General features: G+C 35.7%; 1 protein-coding gene across 1 annotated transcript in view; it reads left to right on the forward strand.

The window, feature by feature from the left end:
- The first annotated feature begins 3,771 nt into the window (after window positions 1-3,771).
- The window catches only part of LOC111049115 (lachesin), a 51,999-nt gene continuing 31,892 nt past the window's right edge, over window positions 3,772-23,878 (forward strand). Inside the window, exons 1-2 of the mRNA XM_022335120.2 lie at window positions 3,772-3,951; window positions 21,011-21,117. Of these exons, the coding sequence (XP_022190812.2) occupies window positions 3,867-3,951; window positions 21,011-21,117 (192 nt within the window). The 5' untranslated portion in view covers window positions 3,772-3,866. The remainder of the gene's footprint in view (window positions 3,952-21,010; window positions 21,118-23,878) is intronic.

Here is a 23,878-nt window from a genome sequence, read left to right on the forward strand (position 1 = left end):
AAAAGTAATGATAGAAAAAAAATGTATTCCTGAGAAAACTTTTCAATTTTGATAGCTTGATGGTATACAAATCGAAAAACATTGAAAAATATCACCAGTAGAAAGTTTATTTTTAGCTTTTGCACAGCTTTTGCACGGTTAGACGGGCCCTCGAGACTGCTTGCAGCCAAGTGCAATCGGCGGTCTGCGCATACGGAGTGCAGAAGCCCGACGACCCAACTGATGATAGCGGCCCGTTCGGCAAAATCACCCCCGGTAATGTTGGCTTCTTCCAGTATGGCCACTGGGCTAGAACTTTCACCGGCTCGGAAGTTGAATATATATATAGTTACTGAGCTCAAAGATCTCACCAAGGCCCGATAATTCAATTTACATCTTAATTTCTCAACATACTCTATCAGATCTAATTCTTATCTACTTATCACTACTTACGGTATCTTTCAGGGCTACTCAATATATTTAAAGAAATCAACCACCTCTTATAGTCAACCCAGCAATGAAAATAGACCGATGAAAATTGGAACAGCTGAGTCCCTTGGAAGAGCTGAGTCCCTCATCACCCCCCCCCCACACCCAACGACATTGCCAATTCATCAGGTCTATTATGAACATGAGCAATTCTCATTCGTAATCAGCTGTGAACAACGTTGATCAATTCCCATTTCGCGTTGACGCCGTTCTACACGAATTGGCACGCTGCAATTTCCTCGTATGGAAGGCCAAGTTTCAAATTATATTAAAAAAACTATAGGCTACAAATTAAATAAGCATACACAATATACTCTTTCCCTATACTTGAATATTTCAATAGAATTTGTTAATAGCGATATCCAACAACTTTTTCAAATAATTTGAATAAATAGAAACCATGGTAGAATAAGTAATCAAAATATATTATTGAGAACAATTGTCAAGTATCACAATGATTGTCAATTATTTCACTATATAGCTAGACCGACTTAACTGGAGTTTCGTTTTGAAAACATCTTTAGTCGATTTGAAGACCATTTCAAATTTTAAACCATCTTCAGCTGGTTTCAACACAAAACTGCAGTTCAGTATGTAGGATAAAGGATATATTGATAATACAATCAGCTTCAGCGTTTCTCTATTATATAACTAGTAGTTCTGTGAATAGTAAACCTCGCGTTCTGTAAGCTACTTTGGCCTGTTATTAGGTTTAATCAAAAGTGAAAAAAATGTATTACCGTAATGTGAAATGTCTGGAGAAAATCCTAATATTATAGAACATATTATCTTTGAACTCCATATCTTCCATAAATCTCACTTTTCATGATTTGAGAATCCAATTTCTTTTTAATAATATTTAGACTGATGTTTATTCTCAATAATATTCAATATTTAATTGTAGTTATCAGATTTAAAAAGAGAAATTGTTTTCATCAATAGCTCAGTACTTGAAATCTTTGAGCTCCGATACTGTCAACTAGTCAGCCCGAGTTGAAAGAAAGCAGAGAAAGTACTAAATTACGTTGAGTTATTAACGCGACAGCCAATTAACCATTCATAGTTTTGTAGTCTGATTTTTACTGAAATATTGGACTATGGAGGAAATTTCTTCTCCTTTCATATTATCTTAAAAATGAAAATTAAAAAACCTTACATATAAATATATATACTTCATTTTATATTATCCTTAAAATGCAAAATTACAAAAGACCTATAATAATACGACAACTCGCAATTATTCAGGAAGAACATATCTTTCAACTATTGCCGCGGTTCGCCATAAATTTTTTTTAGCACTACAACTCAATATGAGCTTTGGTCACCTGCACTACAGATCTCCACGCTTCTCGGTCCTCTGTCATTCGTCTCCATCCTCTACATCCCATTTTCTGGAGATCATCCTTCAGTTTTGGATCTCACTTCATCCTCCCACTTTATTCTCGGTCTTCCTCTCTTCCTTCTTGAATGCAGCCTCTCTTTGACCATTACTTTAGGTATTCTTTCTCATTCATTCTACTTTTATGTCCAAAACACCTAAGCCGCTTTTATCAATGATCCGAGATCTGAATTGGTTCTTCTCCTCCACTCTTCTCTTAGTGTAGCCCAACCTAACGTCAATAAACGTATACCGTATTATATTTTCAAATATTTTACCGTATTATATACTCAAATATAAAGCAGAGGGGTGGCGGGTGGCAAAATTTTGAAGGTCTGGAGGTTTTACCGTAGCCTCCAAGTGTAGTATGCAACAGATTTGGTGTTCAGTTTTCACAGTGAACTCATGAATATCAGTTAATTTAATCGCTGAATAATTGGATAATTGGTGTTTGGAAAAAACTATTTTTTCAATAATGAATATTTGCAGGGAAAATGACAAATGAATGGAATAAAATCATTCATAGTTCATAATGCATTGAAAAATTTTTATTTTTCAATTCAATCTGTAATATTCTTATACAATTCATACATTGGGTGTTTGTGATTCAATTTTGGGTATAATACCGCTTACACGCTCTTGCCAAGTGCAACGACGAGCGCGAGACTATGATTGGGACCGCTCGCCTTCAAACCGCCCGTATAAATGTAGGCTATACAGCCAGCTGCTTGGCAAATGACTTGGCAAGAGTGTGGAAGCAGTATAATTATTATGTTTTTCGTGTGAACTACTTTGATTCAATAAAGAACTTTATAAACGGTTGATTCATATTCTCTGTTTCCTAATGCATTATTTTTTATTCATAACATTATTCACACTCAACTGGGTAACCCAGGTGTTTGTCACTGAACGTAACAAATTAAAAAAATATATAGCTGAAGATCAACAATGAATACGTATTTTGTCTCATTCAAGAGAGGAGAAGATTTTGCACAAACCTGACCAAATTTTGAAATTTGTCTGAATTATTTCACGAGATACGCAGCTTTGAATATGGAAATTGTTCATTCATGAAATGAAAATTTCGTCACAATGTCAACTCAAAGTCCAATAATTAACAGAAAAATATCTATCCAGAAGCTATGACGACAAAAATGTTGTGTCACAGAAATCTATGGCTAGATTGGGATTTCTTATAAGAGAAAAATATTTCTTCCTGTAAACTATAGCGCCTCAAATAAGTTTCCTACATTTCTGCGGGACACTGTAGTTTAACTAGTTTAATGTCACATAACTGACTAGATCCTAGTCGAGTATGTGAAAGTGGCTATTAAAATTGTGAATTGAACCTTAATCGAAAGTGATGAGAATGCTCATAACCGGATAACCCACTGGTCTGTGGAAGATGTTTGAGGTTATTTGTTGGGTGATTTCCAATAAGTTAAAATATTATGTTGGACCTACTATTCGACGCAATCTCCATGCTATCTTATGGATAATATTCAAATTGACAATCTCTATATACACAATTGAATATACTAATCTCGCCAACTATAAGATAAGATTCACAGATCAGATCATCCCGTATACAAGATCACAGAACACGGGATTTGATCATCTCCTCTTGAGATTACGCTACCTTTTATCAGGTAAGAAAACCGCCTATATCATTATCTCCAATTGAATTCCCACATCCCACCAAGTAGACATTTCGCGTAAATCCACAAAACTTTGAATAGCATTAACGAGAAACAAGGCGAGCGCCGGCGAAGACGGAGCTTGACGCTGAAAAATCGAGGATAAGTGGAAAGCTTTGAGGAAAACTTGGCGAAGTTTCGGAAGTCTGTGAGCAGTCAATTGTCTGCGTGGTGAAGGGGTGGGTCGGTGACGGTGGGGGGTAGTTTATTTGAGTACGCATGCGCAGTAGAGGGTTGTGGCGGTCTGAGATGGGTGATAGGGTTAGTAGCAGCGCGTTGCTTGCCTTGCACAGTGGCCGGCCATGTGTGGCAGATGAGCTGTCATGAGCGCGCGGCTGGTGCTCAACTCTAACACCAACTCCATTGTCGTACTCAACTGGCTTCTACTCATACACGTCATGTGCCAAGGCAAGTGCAAGCCAGTAGTACCCTAATAAAGCCACAATTACATTAACCTTACAATCACAATAATTTATTTATTTTTATGAAAAAACTCAGTCATGAAAATCTGTGTGTTGTAACAACTTTTGTAAGTGAATCAATCCACAGTTAGAATATAAACTAATACTGCACTATAAATAAATAAATTTTTATTTCCAAAAAAAAACTAAAACTACTACATCAATTACAGAAAATATTAGATAAATTACAATTTATTACATACAATAGTTAGTTACAATAAAAATTTCTTATAATGTGTCCTCTACATGTTTAGTGTTTTCAACGTGGAAATTGACCTACTCCACTATGGCTAATATATCATACTGTCAAATATGACTTCCTTACATGTAACGTGAGTGTTTCTCATATAATTCGAATAATGTAATTGAGGTCTGCTACACGTTCAACCCTGTTAAAACTAATTTGAAGAATAAAAATGCTATTATCGAGCACTTTTTTAGATTTTAAAATACCTCCTCAACCAAGCCTTTCAACAATAATTATTATTCAAGCCTGAACAAAATTAATATATGATAGAGATTTCTCTTTTACAATGGCACCGGGATTTTCGCGCTCTTTTTCACTTTTCGAAGTACAGTACCACCTCCTTCAAGCCTTTTTACGAAACTTGTCTGATAATGTATTATAGTAACTATTGGAGTATTTGTTTTTCACAATAACACAAAACAACAGAGGACTACATTAATTCAAATGAAACAAGACTGGATTAACATTCTCTGTTATCATTATTGTAGGATATAGAGAATACTTCTTTGCAGTTGTGAATAAATATTCTTTGCAGTTGTATATCTGTGAATATTTCTGAAATTGAAATATGAGATATTGACAACAGATAACTGTACAATTTGAAGGATTGTTAGCGTCAAAAATATATCCACTTGTTTAAGGGCCAATCGGACTGTCGGACTGGCTCAGCAATCGGGTGTGGACTGTGTAATATTTCCTAACGAGAGTTTGCTGTCTGGCAATGTGGCAAGTATCTACCTTGCAAACATGATGAGGACTAAATGCATCATTCTTGGATTGCTCCTTCCAGCCTACGATAGAAGCCAGACAATAAGTTAATGGAAATATAAATCACAACAAATTAAACAATACAAAATGCACACAATTCACCTGAACACCACTCATTCCATTATTAGTTAGTTACTACACAGTTGCGAGGAGAAAACAGTATAATGCTTCTTTCTTGAATTTGAGAAATAAAATGTGTTTGAGATGAGAAAATAAGGATCAATATTATTTATAACAAGCAGGAACCCCTGCACTACAAGGGTCTGTTTTAAAACTTGACAAACTGAAAACTTGACGTAATGAAATTTTGGAGAATTGAAAATAAAACCATCCATCCTTGGTTAATAAAAAATCTATATTCTATTTCAAGTTAATCAGTCAAGTAGTTCAGACCAGATGATGCGTCAAACATAATTTTCCTTTTCCCTTTCCTTTAATTACAAGCCAGTTATTTACTTTATTATAGATATAGTTAACGACTGCAAGAGATAGGAAGGAGTGGAGCAGAATAGTTGTGAAACTATGATAGCACCAGAGGTGTCTCAAACACAATAGTAGGTACATGAACTTTTTGAGAGCGATTTGAAAAAAAATTAAAACAAGAGAACTGGAAGTTATCAACCTCATCATTTTACCCTCATTTCGAGAAGCGCTGAAAAACGACAGGCTCCATCACCAGGGATACTGTAAATCATATAAGGGACCAGTAAGCCAATTTAATTTTGAGTAGTTCAATTACTTTTTTTATGTTATAAATCAATACGTATGAAGTTAATTAGCTACATTTTTTCAATAGGTTTCTTTTGTTATTCATGTTCAGTAATGTGTCAATTATAAGAATTTCTTAGTAATATTGTATTTTTTTGTTTTTAGAATAGAATTATAATTATATTTCTTTTTAGTTTTATGAAATAGCACAACTCGCATTCGCGCTCAGATTCTTTCTTTGCGGATGCTAATCTTTTCCATAAAAAAATGTAAAAAAATGTTGAATAAAAAACCTTTGATTGCAGTAGCCCCGACTACTATTATTAATAACCATTTGGATCAAATATAAGGAATTACTCACATCTCTCATCAACTCGTATTTTTCATTCACAAAATAATAAAAAAATATAGAAGTTTAGAATGAACTCACGGCTAGAACTCAAGTTTGTATTTTTCTGGCCGAGCTACAAATGAATTTAGGTATATGTTTGACATTTTGTTTTGTAATCTTGTCTATCAAGAAAGTTTTTCAATGTGATTTTTGATGACGATAAAATTTGAATTTGAAAAAAGAATTATAAAGAAACTCATAATCTCTGTGCTCTGCTCCAATCTGAAAGTATGAGACTTCATCTGAAGCTTTCCAATGATTTCAACATGATATGTTAGAATATCACATGTCAATTATCTCAGTTTCATAATATGGCGTTCACCTAACCATGTTCATAAACTTACTTGATGTGATCCTTTTTTATCCTTTGAAACCCTTACAGGCAAAATATCTCAAAATCCGTTCTTAGTGCGCGTCTAGCATGTTTGAAGAATATTTGTGGAAAAATTTAAGTCTGTAGTTAAGCCAAGTAGTTTGAAAAATTTCGAAAAATGCCCTCTCCTGAACCCCTCTGTGCTCCTCTTTTGTGCAGAATTTTTCTGCATAGAACTAAGTTTTTTTCGTAGCTGAACAAAAATGTTCCTCATGACTTTGCTGTGCAATGAGCGGTTAAAGAATACGAAGAGTTTTTTGGGGGTCCCAGCTCCCTCAGGGGGCCAATTCTTGAAAATCCTTTTTAATGGATGTCTTGTCTCATAAACAAGTGTAGAAAATTTCTAGCTTTTAGGCTCAGTAGTTTGGGCTGTGGTGTGATTTCAGCTTGTCGGGACTTAGCCTTTTATAGATATAGATTGTGATCTGAAGAACATTATCATTGATAAATTCTCGAACAAATAGAATTTATTCGTGATCAAATCAAAAATTAAAATTAATTGCAGTATTAAATAATTTTTATGTTCTTTTTTGACTTGGAAAGATTCCACTGCGATTCTGTAGAAAGCAAAAGCAGAATGCAGATTCGTGAGTAATTTTTACATTAATCATTCCTTGAAACAATGCTAGAAATAAATAAAGAATCACCTCCAGACTTCATCACGAATTCAAGAGAATATATGAATACAAAATGACACTCAACTTAATCCTCTTCCATTTTGTCCCAGGAAATTTGTCTTTGTTACTGCGTTCTCGGATCCCACTTAGCAGTCCTAAGCCCATTACAAACTTGATACATACTTCATCATTAACTCCTCACAAAAGTATCATGTAATTTGCTAGGATAGAGGTAGACCTCTTTAAGCCCACTTCCCAGCAAATATCCGATGCATGATCACTTCCAGTTTGGTTGAGACCACAGAAGCCCACATACATAGGAGCCAAGTTCTATAACAAGCTACCGACGCGAATCCAACAAGTGCTGAATCCCAATAAATTCAAATTGGAATTAAAGAGATATTTAACTGGAAGAGCTCTTTATAATATCGAAGAATATTCGAATGAATGAGATCAGCTCCTATGAGTTGAATTGTATTGTTGTATTCTGTAGATGTTTTATTTGTTATGTATTTTATTTTTAATTGTATCTAATCAAAGATATATATTTTTGACACTATTCATTGTATACACTGTACAAATTTATGAATAAAGAAATTATGAAATGAAATATCTATGAAAATTGTTGTTCACCCGTCACCATTATTTTCATCATTCATCTCAATTTCCACACTTCTAGAAAATGCTTCTTAGACTTCCCAAGCTGGAAAACAGTAGCATTGTAATGTAAATTGAATATTTCAATGCTCTTTCCAAGTACCTTTGTTTCAAAGCATCCATAACCATATACAGTAATATAATTCGTTTTCAGAAAAAATAATTTATCTACTCTTTTGTAACTGGTTTTATAGCTATCCTACGGACGGGATTCTGTCATGGAGAATTTAACAATTTTCATTATTTTGTTCGTAACTAGTATAATTTCCAAATATTGATAACAATTTTTTATTTATTGATTTCCCTTTGAATTTTGATTTTGAGCCTACTCTCCTCTACCTTCTACTTTCTATTTCTACTGAATGCCGTAGAAATGCAGAACTTTCCTTTAAACATGTAGGTTCAAATATTATTGTAACTTATCCCTAGCACTATATCCTTTGATAACTTGAATTTTATTGAGACAGTGAGTGAAACAGCTTTAAAAACAGTTTGTTTTCTTCACCTATGCGAAGTCCTCATCGCCATCACCAATGTATCCTGATATTAAACCTGATACTAATCTTCAAAATAAAATTTATAATCTAAAATGTCCACAACTTGCTCTTATTTACTAGGTCTATTAAGGCCTATAGTTTTCCCGGGTTGATGAATAATTTTTGAACAGTAGCGCTCATCGAGTTCCCATCTAGCTGTTCACCTTGTTTTCAATATTTGCAGTAGCAGAAGTCTTAGGGGTGATTCATGTCGTATCCAGGGGGGGGGATATGGGGATGTATCCCCCCCCCCGAAATGGAACCTGATTTTTCTGTGGCTAGATCAGGCACAAAAATTAACATCTAATGTCATATTTTCATTAGATTGTACTATGTGAGTCGAGAAATATATAAGGGATGAGAGAATAGCACTGCAGTAGCAATGATAATAATAATGAGCTACTTTATTAAAGACAGTCAGTGGTCTAATCCTAGTGCGTAGGGACTAGATAGCAGGGGGTAGAGGAACTACAGATAGCACTTTAAAGTTAGTTCACTTTCTACCATCTAATAATATGAAGAAATTTAATATAGCTTATATTGCTCCAGTTGATTATAGTTTATTAAGTTTCATGCATATCCTTAAACAAAGCACCAGCAGCTTCTTCTAGAGAGTAGGCCTACCCCCGACAATTCTACAGTACTGATGTACGTGCGTAGTTTCTACCGTGGTCAGGAGGGACACATCCCCCTAATATTTGAAAAAGAATGTTATCCCCCCTCCCATAAAAACAATGTAAGTTTGAACACTCAACTAAAACTCATGTGAATTTGAAAAAATGTTAATCAAGTAAAACTAAGCCTATAAAGTTGGTTGAAAAAGTACTTTATTGGAACTAAAAGTTAAGCATTCTAGCTTGTTATCTAATAATGAGTACGCCTTCAACAAAATTGATATTCTTTTAAATGATTGAATGACTAAAACCCTGACTGAGAACAAAACCCATAGGCAAATGAAATTTTCAAGGAAATCCGGAATAATAAGTGGCCTACTGATCACCAAAAAAACTGGAATGGAATGTTTGTTTTCAAGTTGAAATTGCGTGAAATCGCACCAAATTGAAGGTACATTTTTCAACACTTTCCGGGGGAGTACCCCCGTACCCCCCTTTGGTGGGGGGGTACTCCATACTCCCCGCACCCCCTGGTTTACTCACCATCAAAGTTTAGGTGCTTTCTACTCCAATGTAATGATCTCCCCCGGAATTGTTTTCTGGATACGCCACTGGGGTGATTTACAGCATTTAATTTGGACTTTCGTTTAATAATAATTATCAATTAATCAGCATTTGAATAAATGCAATATATCAGTAATTTCTGTACACAACAATTTTCTTATCAATTCCACCGTATATACATCGAAAGGAGAGTCATCAATAACATTGCGCCTGTGTGCGTCTAAAAATAAATGACTCTTATTCGTTATTAATTAAAACCCTAAATACCAGTTCACAATGCTTTCATCAACAATAAAATAGAATCAATTTATGCTTTTACATTGCGTAAATAACGTACTGTGACTATTGACAATAATAGTCTCTTGGCTTCCAGAACCGACTACTGTTGCAGTATATCTATTAAATAAGTAGCAATTTCTAGTGGCGATAATTAAATAGTGATCTACGATTACTCGAATATTTGCTGCAGGCGAAGTGATCATGATGAACGCCACAAATACGTCGACTCAGCTATTTGTCCTTGGGCGCGTGTTCGAATAGCAGAACTCGTCACCATCGGCGGGCGCGGGTCTCGTCAAACGAATCAATCTGAACAATAGCGCATCGCAGCGCCCAGCAATCAGCTTATTAAATAGCTGAAATTCAACTGGGCTTCACGGCACGCATCCTTTGAGTTTGCGTGTCAAATGGATGGATTTATTGCAATGTATAAAACGCGTTCTATTCGTCAATCTCCACTTCAAACGCGAATTGGATCAATATAGGCGAACCGGGGTGGATAGTTGGACCGGCAGATCAGTTCTCGGCGAAGAGTTCTGTGTCAGGAATTTTGTGAATATCTCTCCCCCCCCCAATCCGGGGTTTGTTCGTTCTTGATTGAGTCTCGTAATTGATCCGCTCTTCAAAGTAATGCGCGCGGCAATATCGGAGTTGCAATATTCACAGAAAACTGGTTTGTGTGAGTGACAAACATATTTTGCCAATAGACTTTCGTTGGCCTCCTGGCTTCCTCCTCCGCGAATACCTAAATCAAATTCCTCTACAGTCAGATTCACTTTAAATAGGCAGAATTGCCTATACTATGAACCCAATGGGGAGTATTGAGTATTCAACAAATGCTGACAATTTCAAATGGATCACAGTATTGAGCTCACTTTTCCGGAGGCAAACCTATTCAGTGCTCGACTCGTGCAAGCGTTAACTTGTACAACAAGCTTCACTCAATTTGAGGATCAGTAACTACTGGTCTTTCACCAATTTTTTATCAATTTCGATTACTTATTTTCGTTTGGGGAGTGATACGAGTTTTTCAGAGCTTCGTAACTGCTTTAAATTGCCTTTCACAAAATCTCCAGTGTTTCAAGTCGTTGAGTATTTTTGTGCCGTGATTTTCTCATCATCTGATTAAAACTACTCAATTTGACTAGCCATTAGTTTCTCGTTGATTGGAACTAACTTATTTTTCAATACTAAAGTCTTCCAGCGAAGTCCTAGCTCATTTTTATAAGATACCGGCTGAGGACATATTTTCACCCACTGAACTTGCTATATTTTTCACAATTTAATAATTTTTTTACTCCACTAGCACTATCTTATCTTAACTTGTGTATGGAAATGAAGGTGGTATATTGGAAGTTATGTAGCCTACATTAAATAAGAAGAATTTATTGTCAAGTATTTCAATATCATCGATTTATTATCGTAACACATTTTATTTGAAAATTTCTTAAGATGTTTGGGACAAACCTATATTGTATTTTCATTGCAGATGAACTGGAACTGATAAACTCTCTCCGTTATGAACAGAGCAAACACTGACGTCTACTATTAGTTTTTACTCATCCTTCAATTTCACGTCGATCCCCGGTTGGTTCTATTACTTAATAATATTCCTTATTTATACGTTTTATAATATTGCTCTGATGGTTTTTGATGACAGTGGAATACATAGCATGTGCAGAGCGGAATAATACTGAGTCTACTAATATTAAGACAGAATTTCAAGAATGTCAGTTTCTTGTGGTAATAGATTTGCTGATAATGTTCTCCATCTCCTAACATTTTGGAGGTTCATTCCTCAATTTAATGTGGGTACTTGTTGATTGATTTTCATCTAAAACTTCATCAATTCTTACTTTCAACAGATATTTCACCTCCTTAAACACTATAAACTTTATAATCATCAACTTACATCAATAGTATACCATTATTACTTTGTTGTAGCATTGATACAATCAATTAAACTTGAGCTATTCTGTGCTCGCTCTTCAATCGAATTTTCAGTGATAGACTAGACTATTATAGTCTCAACTGAACAATTTCATTGGCGTATGTCAAAGCCAGCCAGTGAGGTGGCTTGGATCCGCCACAGCACACGCTTTATGAATGATGACTAAAGTGACTCGCGGTTTGACCCGGACTCGCGGGAGCTGAGCAGATCTGAGCGGAGTGGGAGCGGAGCGGAGCGGAGTACACAGCGCTGAGTAGGTCTACTTATTTCCCTGGGGCGACGCGTCATTTGCACTACAACTTCATTGATGACAATAATGCAGATGATGAACACTATGGTGATGTTGATGATGATTATGATGATGAAGATGATGACGATGGAGCCGATAATGTTGATTGGATAAAATTGGATTAGAATACTCTATTCTTGTGACTAAGAATTCTCTGCCTTTGATCCTAGTTTATTATAATTAGGTAAACCAATGTAATTTATTATTATATGAATTATAAACTAAAAAAATATCACACAATATGATAATGCTTTGCAATTTGATAATGATTTAGTATTGTGCTGATCTACTTAGAAAATCATAATATTGATTTCATCATATCACATGAAAAGCCATCATGAGATAAAGATGTTGATGAGGAAGGTGATGATTATGATAATATTAATATTATTAGATTGATTGTTGCAATGAAGATGATAAAGATGATCATCGATGATGTTGATGAATAAAATGATAGAAGAATTTACTTAAAAATAGAAATAATATCCTATATAGAATACAAACTTCTCACATCCTTTGTTATGATGATGGTGATGGTGATCGAGGATGGAAACTATGATAATAATTATGATGAGGATGATGGCTAAGCAGTAGAGAGAGGGAGGGAGAAGCGATCGCGATAACCTGCGGCCAGAATTAATTTGTCGGCTTCTCGTCAGAGTTGACAGTCTCGCACGGATTAAATAATTTAGGAACGTGCGCGCATAAGCGGCCTCTAACGCCTTAACGCTTCTAGCCCGTGATCATCCACTGAAATCATTGTCCCTGTATCCGTGGCTATCGGCACCGCTTTTGAGACAATATAGTCTCTACTTTGTCTCAACTGTTGATGAATTATTAAGGAGGTGGTTGATTCTGAAACTCCTCGTTTAGTTCATATGATAAGAATAAGATATGTATCATTCACAAGATAAAATCAACTTTGAGGATATTATTGATATCCCCCATCAAAATTATCATACCAAATCAATATCAGGATATACTACTGGCTTTGCTTTTCTTTTAAATGAATATATTAATATTTTAATAAAATTTATACTTCAGCCGGTGCGTGATGGAGATCATTTGAAGAGATTGAGGAGGAACACAAACCGAGCCTTACTTCCTATTCTGTCTTACATATTTGTTTGTAATGATTTTTTTACTTTCTATTCAATTAATTTTGTTTGACGATTACATTCCAATTTTCAATTGATACACTGACATAAGCATTGAGCTCACTTTGAATTAGAATTTAGCTTTCGATGAAGAAAATGTAGCTTGTATTTGAAGAAAATTATATATGCATTTCACATGTTTTGAATGAATATTTCCTTTTATAAATTATTTTAATTCAAATACAAAATAACTCTGCATCAATATAATCGAGTGGTGTACTAATGGAGCTTCCAGGCAGAAATGTATGTTGCAATCATGACTGCATGTGAAGTTTTGGAAAGAATAATAATCACCGCTGTCATTAGTCTGGTGGCTATTACCGTGTGCTGCAAGGCCCTAGGCTTTCGACGAACAAATAATCGAATAGGTGCTGTGTGGCGCTCTATTCCAGGGGGTGCAATACATTTGGCCGAGGTTATTATTTGCTCGGACAACCGACTGTCAAATTGCAAATTGTAGCCTCTATCTGTGAGGGTGAGTGTCGGTGTGTATGTGATATGTGACGTCACTCACCAATAATGAATGCACATCATTCGTAATAGAATAGAGGCGCGCCAACTCGCAACTCGCCATAATTAAGCGCCAACTCACGAACAGGTAAGTTCCAATTTTTCCGAAAAATAGATTTGCCAAAATGAAAAAAGCAAAATGTTGCGCATCAGTAACGCGTCCGAACATTCTGCGCGTCAATTTGGAATGTTTGGAAACGTTCACAGCTCCCAGAGCTCACATTAAGTTATCAACGGAGTTGATGATATCGGATCGAAGTTAGCCGTACGCCGAAGGCTCGCGGCAATAAATGCTGGCAATATGCATCAGTGTGTTTTTGACCGATTTCACACAAAAATCGACTACCGTTGATATGTGATGGGATTTCTGGTTTATTAAACTTCTATTAGTTGTGCAGTTGATCGTTTTGAAAAACAGAAATGAAGTGTGATATGTCGTCGATGTAGGAATGCTTTTTGGTTGATTATCTCGATTTTTTTCTATTCAGATGAAGAGCAGTCTTGAAATCGAACTATCAACCAAGAGATTTAATAAGCCCCAGATCACTCTGAAATATTCTATGACCTATGATCTCAATATGAGATTAGATTTATAAAAAATCCAATCATCTGCTTTTGTGATATTTTGTCACCGAAAATCATTCTTGTTCATGATTAATCTAATAATTTTCTATTTACCATCAGAGAGGACGTATTCCTTCACATTTTTTTCTATTAGTGCACATTTTCTACACTGTATCATCATTATACATCCCGGAGGCGGGATATCTGATTATCTCATCCCATTACCCACGCATAAGCAAAGTCTTATGCGGACATCATCCAGTCCAAAATAGAAATTTCTGCTCGAAATTTTTTCCAGTTTCTGCGGTATTCGAGGAGTTTTGAGTCATTTGTTCGATTCCCCTTATTCTAATCTATGAATTATCGACTATCCTCAAACAACTGCAGCATTTCGCAACGCAATATCGAGTAAAGATGCGAAAAAAACGGGAAAGACACGGTTTAGATTTCGGTCTGATCGATACCACTAATCAGCTCCAATGATATAAATTGTAATGTCATCCTTGTGAACGGAAATCAAGATGTAACCGTACTGTTCACGGGTAAGCCTAGCCATGCTTCACAATGTGTGTTACATAACGGTTGATCGAGACTTACACTGAAAACTGAATATCGACTTGACCCTTCTGTTTGTACCCGGAGAGCAAAGGAGTATTCCCACTATCCATCATGAAAAATTCATAAGAACTTTATCAATTTATAAACTATTCCCATTATATCTGATTTGTTCCTTTATAAATTGAAATAGTAATCTTGAAATAACAGAATCTGGTTGATGCATTTTTGTTTGTCAACATCAAATTCAATTAGATAATGAGACCAGTCCAGCGGGCTGGTTTTTAGAGTGATACATAAATTCCACAGTGGCCGAGAATATTGTAATTCAAATGACATCGCTACTTACTCTCGTAGTACACATTTCGCTATCTCGCTGCGCGCATTAAAATGTTGTGATGCAGTATCCGTGTTATGTACCGGGAGGTGTTTCCGAGTTCGCTCGCTTGGACTCGCACTTTAGTGCAAGTGAAATAATTCAAGTGAAAGATGAGAGAGGAGAGAATAGGCGAACGACTCGTGCTACAGGAGGAGGAGGAAGATGAAAAGTAGGTGGAGAAGTTGGTAGGAGAAGGAGGAGGAGGAGGAGGAGGAAGAGGAAGTGAAGTGATGATGGAGGAGGTTTAGAAAGAGTGTGGAGGACGAGGAGGAAGAGTGAGAGAGTTGGAAGAAGGAGGAGAAGAGGGAAAAGGTGGAGAAGGAGGAGTAGGGGAAAAAGAGTAGAGGGAAGAGATGGAGAAGAGGGAGAAGGAGGATGAGAAGGAGGATAAGGAGGAGGAGGTTGTGGATAATTGAAGGAGGAGGAGGAAGAGTAGGAGGAAGTCTATTGCCACAGTTGCAATGTGGAGAGGAAGGAGCAGGATTGGGAGTAGGCGTAGGAGAAAGAAGGAAAGTTTGGGGAGAAGGTGGACAAGAAGGAGGAGAAGGAAGAGGATGAGGAGGAGGAAGAGGAGGTGTGAGAGGAAGAGGAGTAGGTGGGGAGGTTGAGGAGTGGAGCAGGAGATGGAGAAGTAGGTGGAAATGGTCATGGAATATGATGAGGTGGAGATGTTCTTGGAGTGGTAGGAGGAGGGGCGAGAAGGAGGAAAAGGAGTAATAGTAGCAGTAGAAGTGGGCAGTCATAACCATCAACAGCGTCTGTTTTGAGATTTCCGAGTGCCGAGAGATTCAGTAGCAGCGGCAGCCGGAGGCCAGTCGTCCGTTACAGTAGTCCGGCCCGCGGCCATATCCCCACTCAACGCCAAACTTACTACCAAAAACAATTTTTAGAACTTTCAATGATAAAATAAGAAATTCCGCAATTACAATTGGAACAAAAAAGCGCAGGCAATTTAGCGGGAAGATTGTTGCCAGCGGGGAGGAAGGGACGGAGCAAAGGGAAGAAATGTTGCTCTGGGGAAATAAGGGCCGAGTAGCAGACACGGAGATAGGGTTAAAAGACGAGAAGGGATTCAGGGAGTAACAAGTAGGGCGGAGGAGGAGGAAGGGATATTGCCTTGGTTTTAGCAAGGCAAAAGCTCAAACGCAAAATTGTCCATGAAGTTGCAGCTGATGTACAGAGTACAGAGTATACAACATGCACTCTGCTCACCTCCCCCCCACCCGTCTCCTACTCACCATTTATCTAGGATTTGATTAAGAAACTTGTAATAGTGCCATTTGTACTGATATCGACCCCTTGCTGCAACTTATTGGCCGCAGCTAGCGTCTCAATGACCAATTCTGTTGCGCTTCTTCGTTATATAAGTAGAAGCTTTCCTCAACGTGCCAAATGTATGAGCAGATTTAAAAATTCATTCAACCTTCTAAAATACTGGAGGTAAGACCTGGGAGTTTGAGCATACTCGCCACGGAGCCTTTACTATAGAAAATTCAAGCAAATGTGATTATAGTGATGTCTTATGACATGACAAATGTGTTTAATGTGCAGAACCTGCAGATTTTTAGCTCTGCTAGATTTGAAGACTCATTCTTTAGCCTTGTACAATATTGTACAAGCACAGATGTTGTTCAACCGCATCTTCAATTTGAATCTGTGGCACAAATGTTCTAAAAGTAAGGCATAGGATGAAATATCAGCCGAATAATTTTTCGACCAAATTCACTTGATAATTTACAGAAAGTGTATGATATCCATGGTTGCCAAAACATCTATCATATGAAGAGTTTAAAAAATTGCTGTTTTATTGTATGTTGATTTTTTTGTTCATTGGTAAGTTTCAACAATTGAGTTTGATAATAGTAGTATTATATAATACTGATGGGAACGATCAATTTACAGTAATAACAATAAACACTGAACATGACATGATTGTCACTCTAATATCGGGCTCGTTTCATTCGCTGATGTACCGTTTACTGATAATAAAAATAACTTTAATCTATTCGAACCCTACAATTAGCTGATTGCCCGGGTCTGTTGAATGCTCCTCCAGACAGAACCGAATCACCAATCGATTAGCAATGATTTGTTTAAATCATTTTAAATTTGTTTATTGTTGTAATGAAAATGGACAGATTAAAATGCTCATTACACTCAAATTTTAGGCGTTTGCCACAAAAGTATGCTAACTACTGTTAAGTATTGGTTAGAGTAAGTTTGTGTTTGTGAAGTATAACATTTTTGAAAATTTAAATTTCTTCAAGCATTAGCCTTACATTTCAACAATTGAAAACGGTTTTCTCCGTGATATAAAACAATTTATTTGACAATTCCTATATTAAAAATTCTATTCACCAATTCCCTATACAGAGTTGGTTGAAATTATGAAAACAGCTCAAATTTACTAGGATAATTTGATAATCGAATTAAAAACTACTTTACGTTTCAAAATTTTTGTCCGTCATCTTGGTTCTGCCATTCCGAATCCCATTTTGAGATAATAAGGTGGTCTTTTGAACATTATTTCCATACAGAATTTGAAGAGAGAATAAATGGCGAAACCCACAAATCGATGTCTCAATAATCATACCTCCGTTATTCACGTTCAAAGATGATATTTTATAAACAATAAGAATATTAAAAAATGATTTGATTTGAAAAATCTAAAATCCGATGAAGTTGTCAACCTGCTTTTTCAAAGTTACCATAGTTGATGTAAATGATTTAGTTACTATTGTAATTACTACTGTGAATTTTACATTTTCATTCATCAAAGAGTAAATTATTATACTATTTTGATTAATTTTACTGCTACTACTGTATTTCAACCACTGAAGATTCTACTACTGTTTTCGATATGTAGCTTTTCGGATATGTATTTTGCGGCTGAATCGCTCATCAATAAGCCTACTGCTGTAACAGCTGGCAATTTAAATTTTTTAGTCATAATATTTCAGATCAGCTTTGCATTCAGAAAGTAAGTTTCATCACGATTCATGAGAAATGTTGCTTTCGCTACTAGCAAAGTTGGATAAAGCTTGATAAGCTTGATTGGAAAGAATGGAAGAAAAATTTCTCATGAAAATTACGGTAAATTCTTTTGTACGAATATGCTACCTTCCTCTACTTGAATATGTTAGGAAATGTTAAAACAGCAAGTTTGTTTATCTTGTTAAAACAAGAAGATCAAGTTGATCTTAACTGTTGATCTTTATTGAGAGAAATTTAATGACAGACGCATAGCTTTAATCTCAACAAATAATTCTTTCTGTTATCATTATTTTTCAAACAATGCTCATATCTTGGAAATGGGATGATTCGAAAGTTTAAGAATGAACGTCTTTATCATATTTTTTCGAATTCTATTATAAATTTCTTCCAGTAGTATCACCGATGCACTGTTTTTAAATGTATTTTGCATCTTTCTGCTTTTCAGTTCGAGATTCAATAAAATTTAACAAATGTGTTGAGGCTCGGTTGCACAAAAGTTAATTCCACGAGAACCAATCAGAGAAGGCTTTTCTGAAAAGATGGTTTTCCTGATTGGTTCTCGTCGAATTAATCACGGTTGAAATTTAACCGGCTTTTGTGCAACCAGCACAAAGAGTTAAATCTCCTCATCCGTAAATCAGTCACAAAGCTATTGCAACGTGTCATTATATCAATACTGTTGTGACTGAATGGAGTCTACTTGATGAGATTTAAATTAAAAATTCTCATTATACATTCTGCTTTCAAAAATGACTTATATCCATCACAATTACAATCAGAGTGAATATTCAATTTCAATAACGAATAAAATTGATACGTGTTGTTATACAGAATATTTCAGAAGTAGTATCGATCATTTTAGGGTATTGTTCCTGGATGATAGGAGACTTAGGATGTCATATTTGAATTGTCCAAAACTCAGCGTTTATCCTTATAGCTGCCATTTTGTTTTTTCACTTGGGAATTTTTATCTCAAAAACGAAATGTTATATTGATCTGAAATTTTGCACGAACATTTATGCTATAAAGACACAACTTTAAAAAATAAAATGAAACATGTTCGATGTACATATTGAAAATGGCGGCCATTTAAGATTTTTGATGGCAAACTTCACGAAACCCGTTCACTTTACAGAAAATTTACAAGAGACAGAAAAGTTAGCAAATTTTATCAAGAATTCAAGGATACCTTATTTATTAAGATTGGTCAGAGAATAACAGAGAAATTAATTCTTTTCGTACTGCATGCATGACCTCTCTTCACCATTTAAACATCAAATATTGGCGCACCGAGCTTCACTCGTTATTCTTATCTTTTGATAAACATAACACAATTCTCTGAAATGATCGTGTTTATATTTTGCAGCTGGCTATATGTCAGCTTATGAATTTGGGGGATGCGATATTTTGATTTTCCACAGACTCACTTTCTCAATCACTTTTTTACTATTCACAGACGACAAAAGTCTCAGCTGTTTCAGCCAAGGATGAATTGCACCATGCTTCTATCCTTTTGATGTCGTTCAGCGAGTTTTCTCAAGAATGAGACCTGGTGTAATCGAATTTTTATATCATAAACCTACTATGTTCCGAATTTCGTGAAAATCGTTAGAGCCGTTTTCGAGATCCGTTGAACATAAATAACCAGATATAAAAATAGAAACAGATATACAGAAATTGCTCGCTTACTATAATAGGATATTACATTTTTAATTCCAATATTGTATTAAAGACGAAGCTTTGAAACTCGGTTTTGCTCCATATGGCCATCCAGCTGATTTTACAATTTTTCAGATGATCTTGTTTGTTCATGGTCATGCATGTAGTACGAAAAGAATTGATTTCTCTGTTATTCTCTGACCAATCTTAATAAATAAGGTATCCTTGGAATTTTGATAAAATTTACTAACTTTTTCGTCTCTTGTAAATATTCTGTAAAGTAAACTGTTTCTAAAGTAAACTGTAAACTGTTTTCGTGAAATTCGCCATAAAAAATTTAAAATGGCCGTCATTTTGGGAATTTACATGGAAAATTTTTTATTTTATTTTTTAAAGTTGAGTCTTTATAGCATAAATATTCATGCCAAGTTTGAGAAATACTCATTTCGTTCTTGAGATAAAAATTCCTAAGTGGAGAAAACAAAATGGCAGCTATAAGGATAACCGCTGAGTATTGGACACTTCAAATACGACATTTGTAGTCTCCTATCATCCAGGAACAATACCCTGCAATATTCGACATTACTTAATTAAATTTCAATTTTCGGAACAAAATATTTCAATTTAATATTTATTCTACAGATTTGAGTGCTAAGTAGAAGAAATTTTGTTATCAATTCGGATCTTAATCTTATTAAATTCAAAATTAATTGTTCTAGTGTTTGGTGAGAAAACTGGACAAAATTTATAGAGTGAAGAAAACATAACCTATTTTCTGTACTATTTCAATCAAAATTCGGGGGAGGAACAGTTTTGGGCTGTGCCTGTTGATCCTCCCCAAATTATTTTACATAATAATTTTGTATCATTGAATTAATAAAATAATAATAATAATACTTCTGAAAACCCCTTTAGATTAATTACAAGTCACATTATCGTTGTTAGGTTGAGTGGTAGAGAAGACTTAAAAGTCCTAACTCCGCCTAAAACTTCATTTTCTTCTTCATTTCTATTTTCATCATCATTCAACAATAGGTTGCTAGAAAAGGTTTAGAAATAGAATGAGTTAATTGATCTGACTTGATCACACATTTTCGGATCATATTTGTTGATTGATTATTGAAGAATGAATAGTTTTCGACTCTGTTCCTCAACGTCTGATTGAAATGAATTAATGTTGATAGTGTTTGTTAGGTGCAACAGAGAAGCCAAGGTTTGCTGAGCCGATTCCGAATGTGACAGTGGCCGTGGGTCGCGACGCCATCCTTCCCTGTGTCGTCGCCAACTTGGGAACATATCAGGTAACATTTTCATATTTTCTATGAATAAAAGTTACGCAACTTTGGTCGGCTATTCCTGTATTTATTTATTCACATTTCATAATACACAAGTCAAATACATGTTCAGAAAAGGACCAAAAGGCCTAGCCCAAAACCGAATTTCATTAGAAGAATGTCTAAAATATTCTTACTGGTGTGTTTTAGAGTTCAGCTTTTCGTAACTTTATGATTATTTTCAACTTCTGAATGATAAAGCAGTATGTTACAAGAGCTTTGAGAATAGAAGAGGCTTTGACTTCGAGTAGAGCAAAAGACAATATGGCTAAAGTGCACGTCCAGTGCCAACATACCTGTTGCGATTAAAAGCTTTAGGTTAGGAAAAGCTTGAGGTTAGGAAATCTTAGGTTAGGAAAAGCTTTCGGTTAGGAAAACTCAGATTAGGAATATCATAATTTGATGGTTTCAATAATCAAAATGGCTGCTACTCATAGGTTAAATGCATGTAAAATTTTGCTACTTTGAACTTAGTTTATTTTAAAAACAATAGTGACCGCCGTTTAATTTTTGTGATTTTTGCTCAAAATAACATACTAAATCGATCCCAACCAAAAATTTGATGACAGGTATGTTGGCACTGGACGTGCACTTACACCGACAATATAATTGGTGTATCAATCGTGTTTCAGTTTTAGTCATGGAATCTCTATCATTCTATTTTATGTAAGAAACATTTTTATATCAATTTCAGATAAAATCACGAACAGCGGGTTTCAAGTCACTAGAAATATTCGAATAATTTATTATGTTGTTGGTTATCCATCTTGTTTTAACTATTAATATCGGGGCACCGAGCTTCGCTCGTTATTTATTTATTGACTTTTGATAAACCAAACACAATTCTTTAAAATGATTGGGGAAGTACTTTCAGGCACAGCACAGCAAAAACTGCTTTTTCCGAATTTTGATTTATACACTATAAATAGTCCAGAAAGTAGGTTATGTTCTATACACTTGAATTCAGGTTCAATTTTCTGTTCAAACATTTGAAAACAAAAAAATGTATAATTTAGATTATATACAAACCAAATTGAATAACAAAATAACACTCACTAGTCACTTGAAATATTGTCAAATAATGATCAACTTTGAAAACTATTATATACTCTAGTTTAGGAGGATTATCATGTGATATCAACAAATCAGATTATGTTGATCAAATCGATTAAATTGTCTAGCAAGACAAAATTTCTCGCTGATTGATTATGATTACACAGCTGGAAATAATTCTGTCTTTCTCCCACACAGGCACACGCATTTTCTGTTATCGAGAGACGACGAAATTATCATCTGTTTTCCAAGGATGAATTATCCTTTTAATGTCGTTCAGCGAGTTTTCCAAAGAATGAGACCTAGTGCAATCGAATCTTTATATCATAAACCTACTATGTTCCAAATTTCGTGAAAATCTTTAGAGCCGTTTTCGAGATCCGTTAAACATTAATAACCAGATATAAAAATAACCAGATATATAAATACAGAAATTGCTCCCTTAATATAATATTCCTATCGTATTTGATAAAACTTTCAAGTGAAAAAACACTCACATTTTTGATGAATGTTTGCCACATCAAAGAATGATTGTTTGTCATATTCTTAGCCTCATCAAAGAATGTGAATGTTTTTCACTTAAAAATTGTATCAAATACGATGGGAATAACTTATTAAAGTTAATAACCTGTAAAAGATCACAACCAGAAGATCATCTTTCGAGTGTGTAAGCATGGGCCAAGACCAGTGACGTACCCTCCTGAATATCGCAAATCCAGTACCAGCCTACCCACAATATAATGCCTCCTCGCCAAAAAGTTCGTCAGTCGCTAGTCAATTATATTCTAGTCGTTTAATAGAATGATTTAGTCTATGAGCTTTCATCCATTCTATTAATGTTCACTAATTTTGCCAATTATCATTAATTGTATTGGTTCTAGGCAGGCACGGCCCTAGGGACTTTGCCGCCCTGGGCGAGATCGGCAACTGCCGCCCCACCCTGCAAGTATTCCGTCTTTAATTGTTAATCCCGGGTTCCACCCCTCCTTGAGCGATCGCCTAACGCCGGTTACACATTGGGCGGTTTCTGCCGGGGCGGTAATTTCGCCGTCGCCGCCGTTCGAGCAGTAGTCTATGGACTTGAATGGAAGCTTACACACAGGGCGGCAGAAACGCCGCGCGGCTATATTGCCGTTGGCGGCAGCTGTGCAGCCGTCCACTGCCACTGCGGCTGGCGGTGTTTTTGCCGCTCTTGTCTACGTAGTTGCGTACGTGACCAAATGGGCGTTAACACATTTGGCGGTTGTCTACCGTCGCCGCTGATCAGTCGTCTTTCCCAGTTGCTCCAAGTCAGAGGTCTTTGAAAATCAGCCTTTCAATATATGTCTTTTTGTAAAGTTTTTAAGTTGTTTATAACATTTATTTATTGTTTCAAGTGTTTGTGGTTGACGAGTGTGAGAAAATGAGTAAGTTAATAGACAGTGAGTTGTTAATATCATTTGTAGAACAGAGGCCAGTTTTGTGGGACAAAACCCTCGACATAATTAAGGATCGAGATGCAACAAGGAATGCGTGGAAGGAAGTGTGTTTCGAGATAGGGGGGATTTTGAAACTCTGGATGACAAGGAAAAACCTGTAATATGTTGTATATCGCTGTCGATTTGATAAAAACGTTCATTTCAATGAATCCAAGCAAGGCGATTTCTCTGCTGTCTTCTATTCCTTCGACGGTACA

This window comes from Nilaparvata lugens, chromosome 2 (genome assembly GCF_014356525.2).
Source record: "Nilaparvata lugens isolate BPH chromosome 2, ASM1435652v1, whole genome shotgun sequence".
NCBI classification, from domain to species: Eukaryota; Metazoa; Arthropoda; class Insecta; order Hemiptera; family Delphacidae; genus Nilaparvata; species Nilaparvata lugens.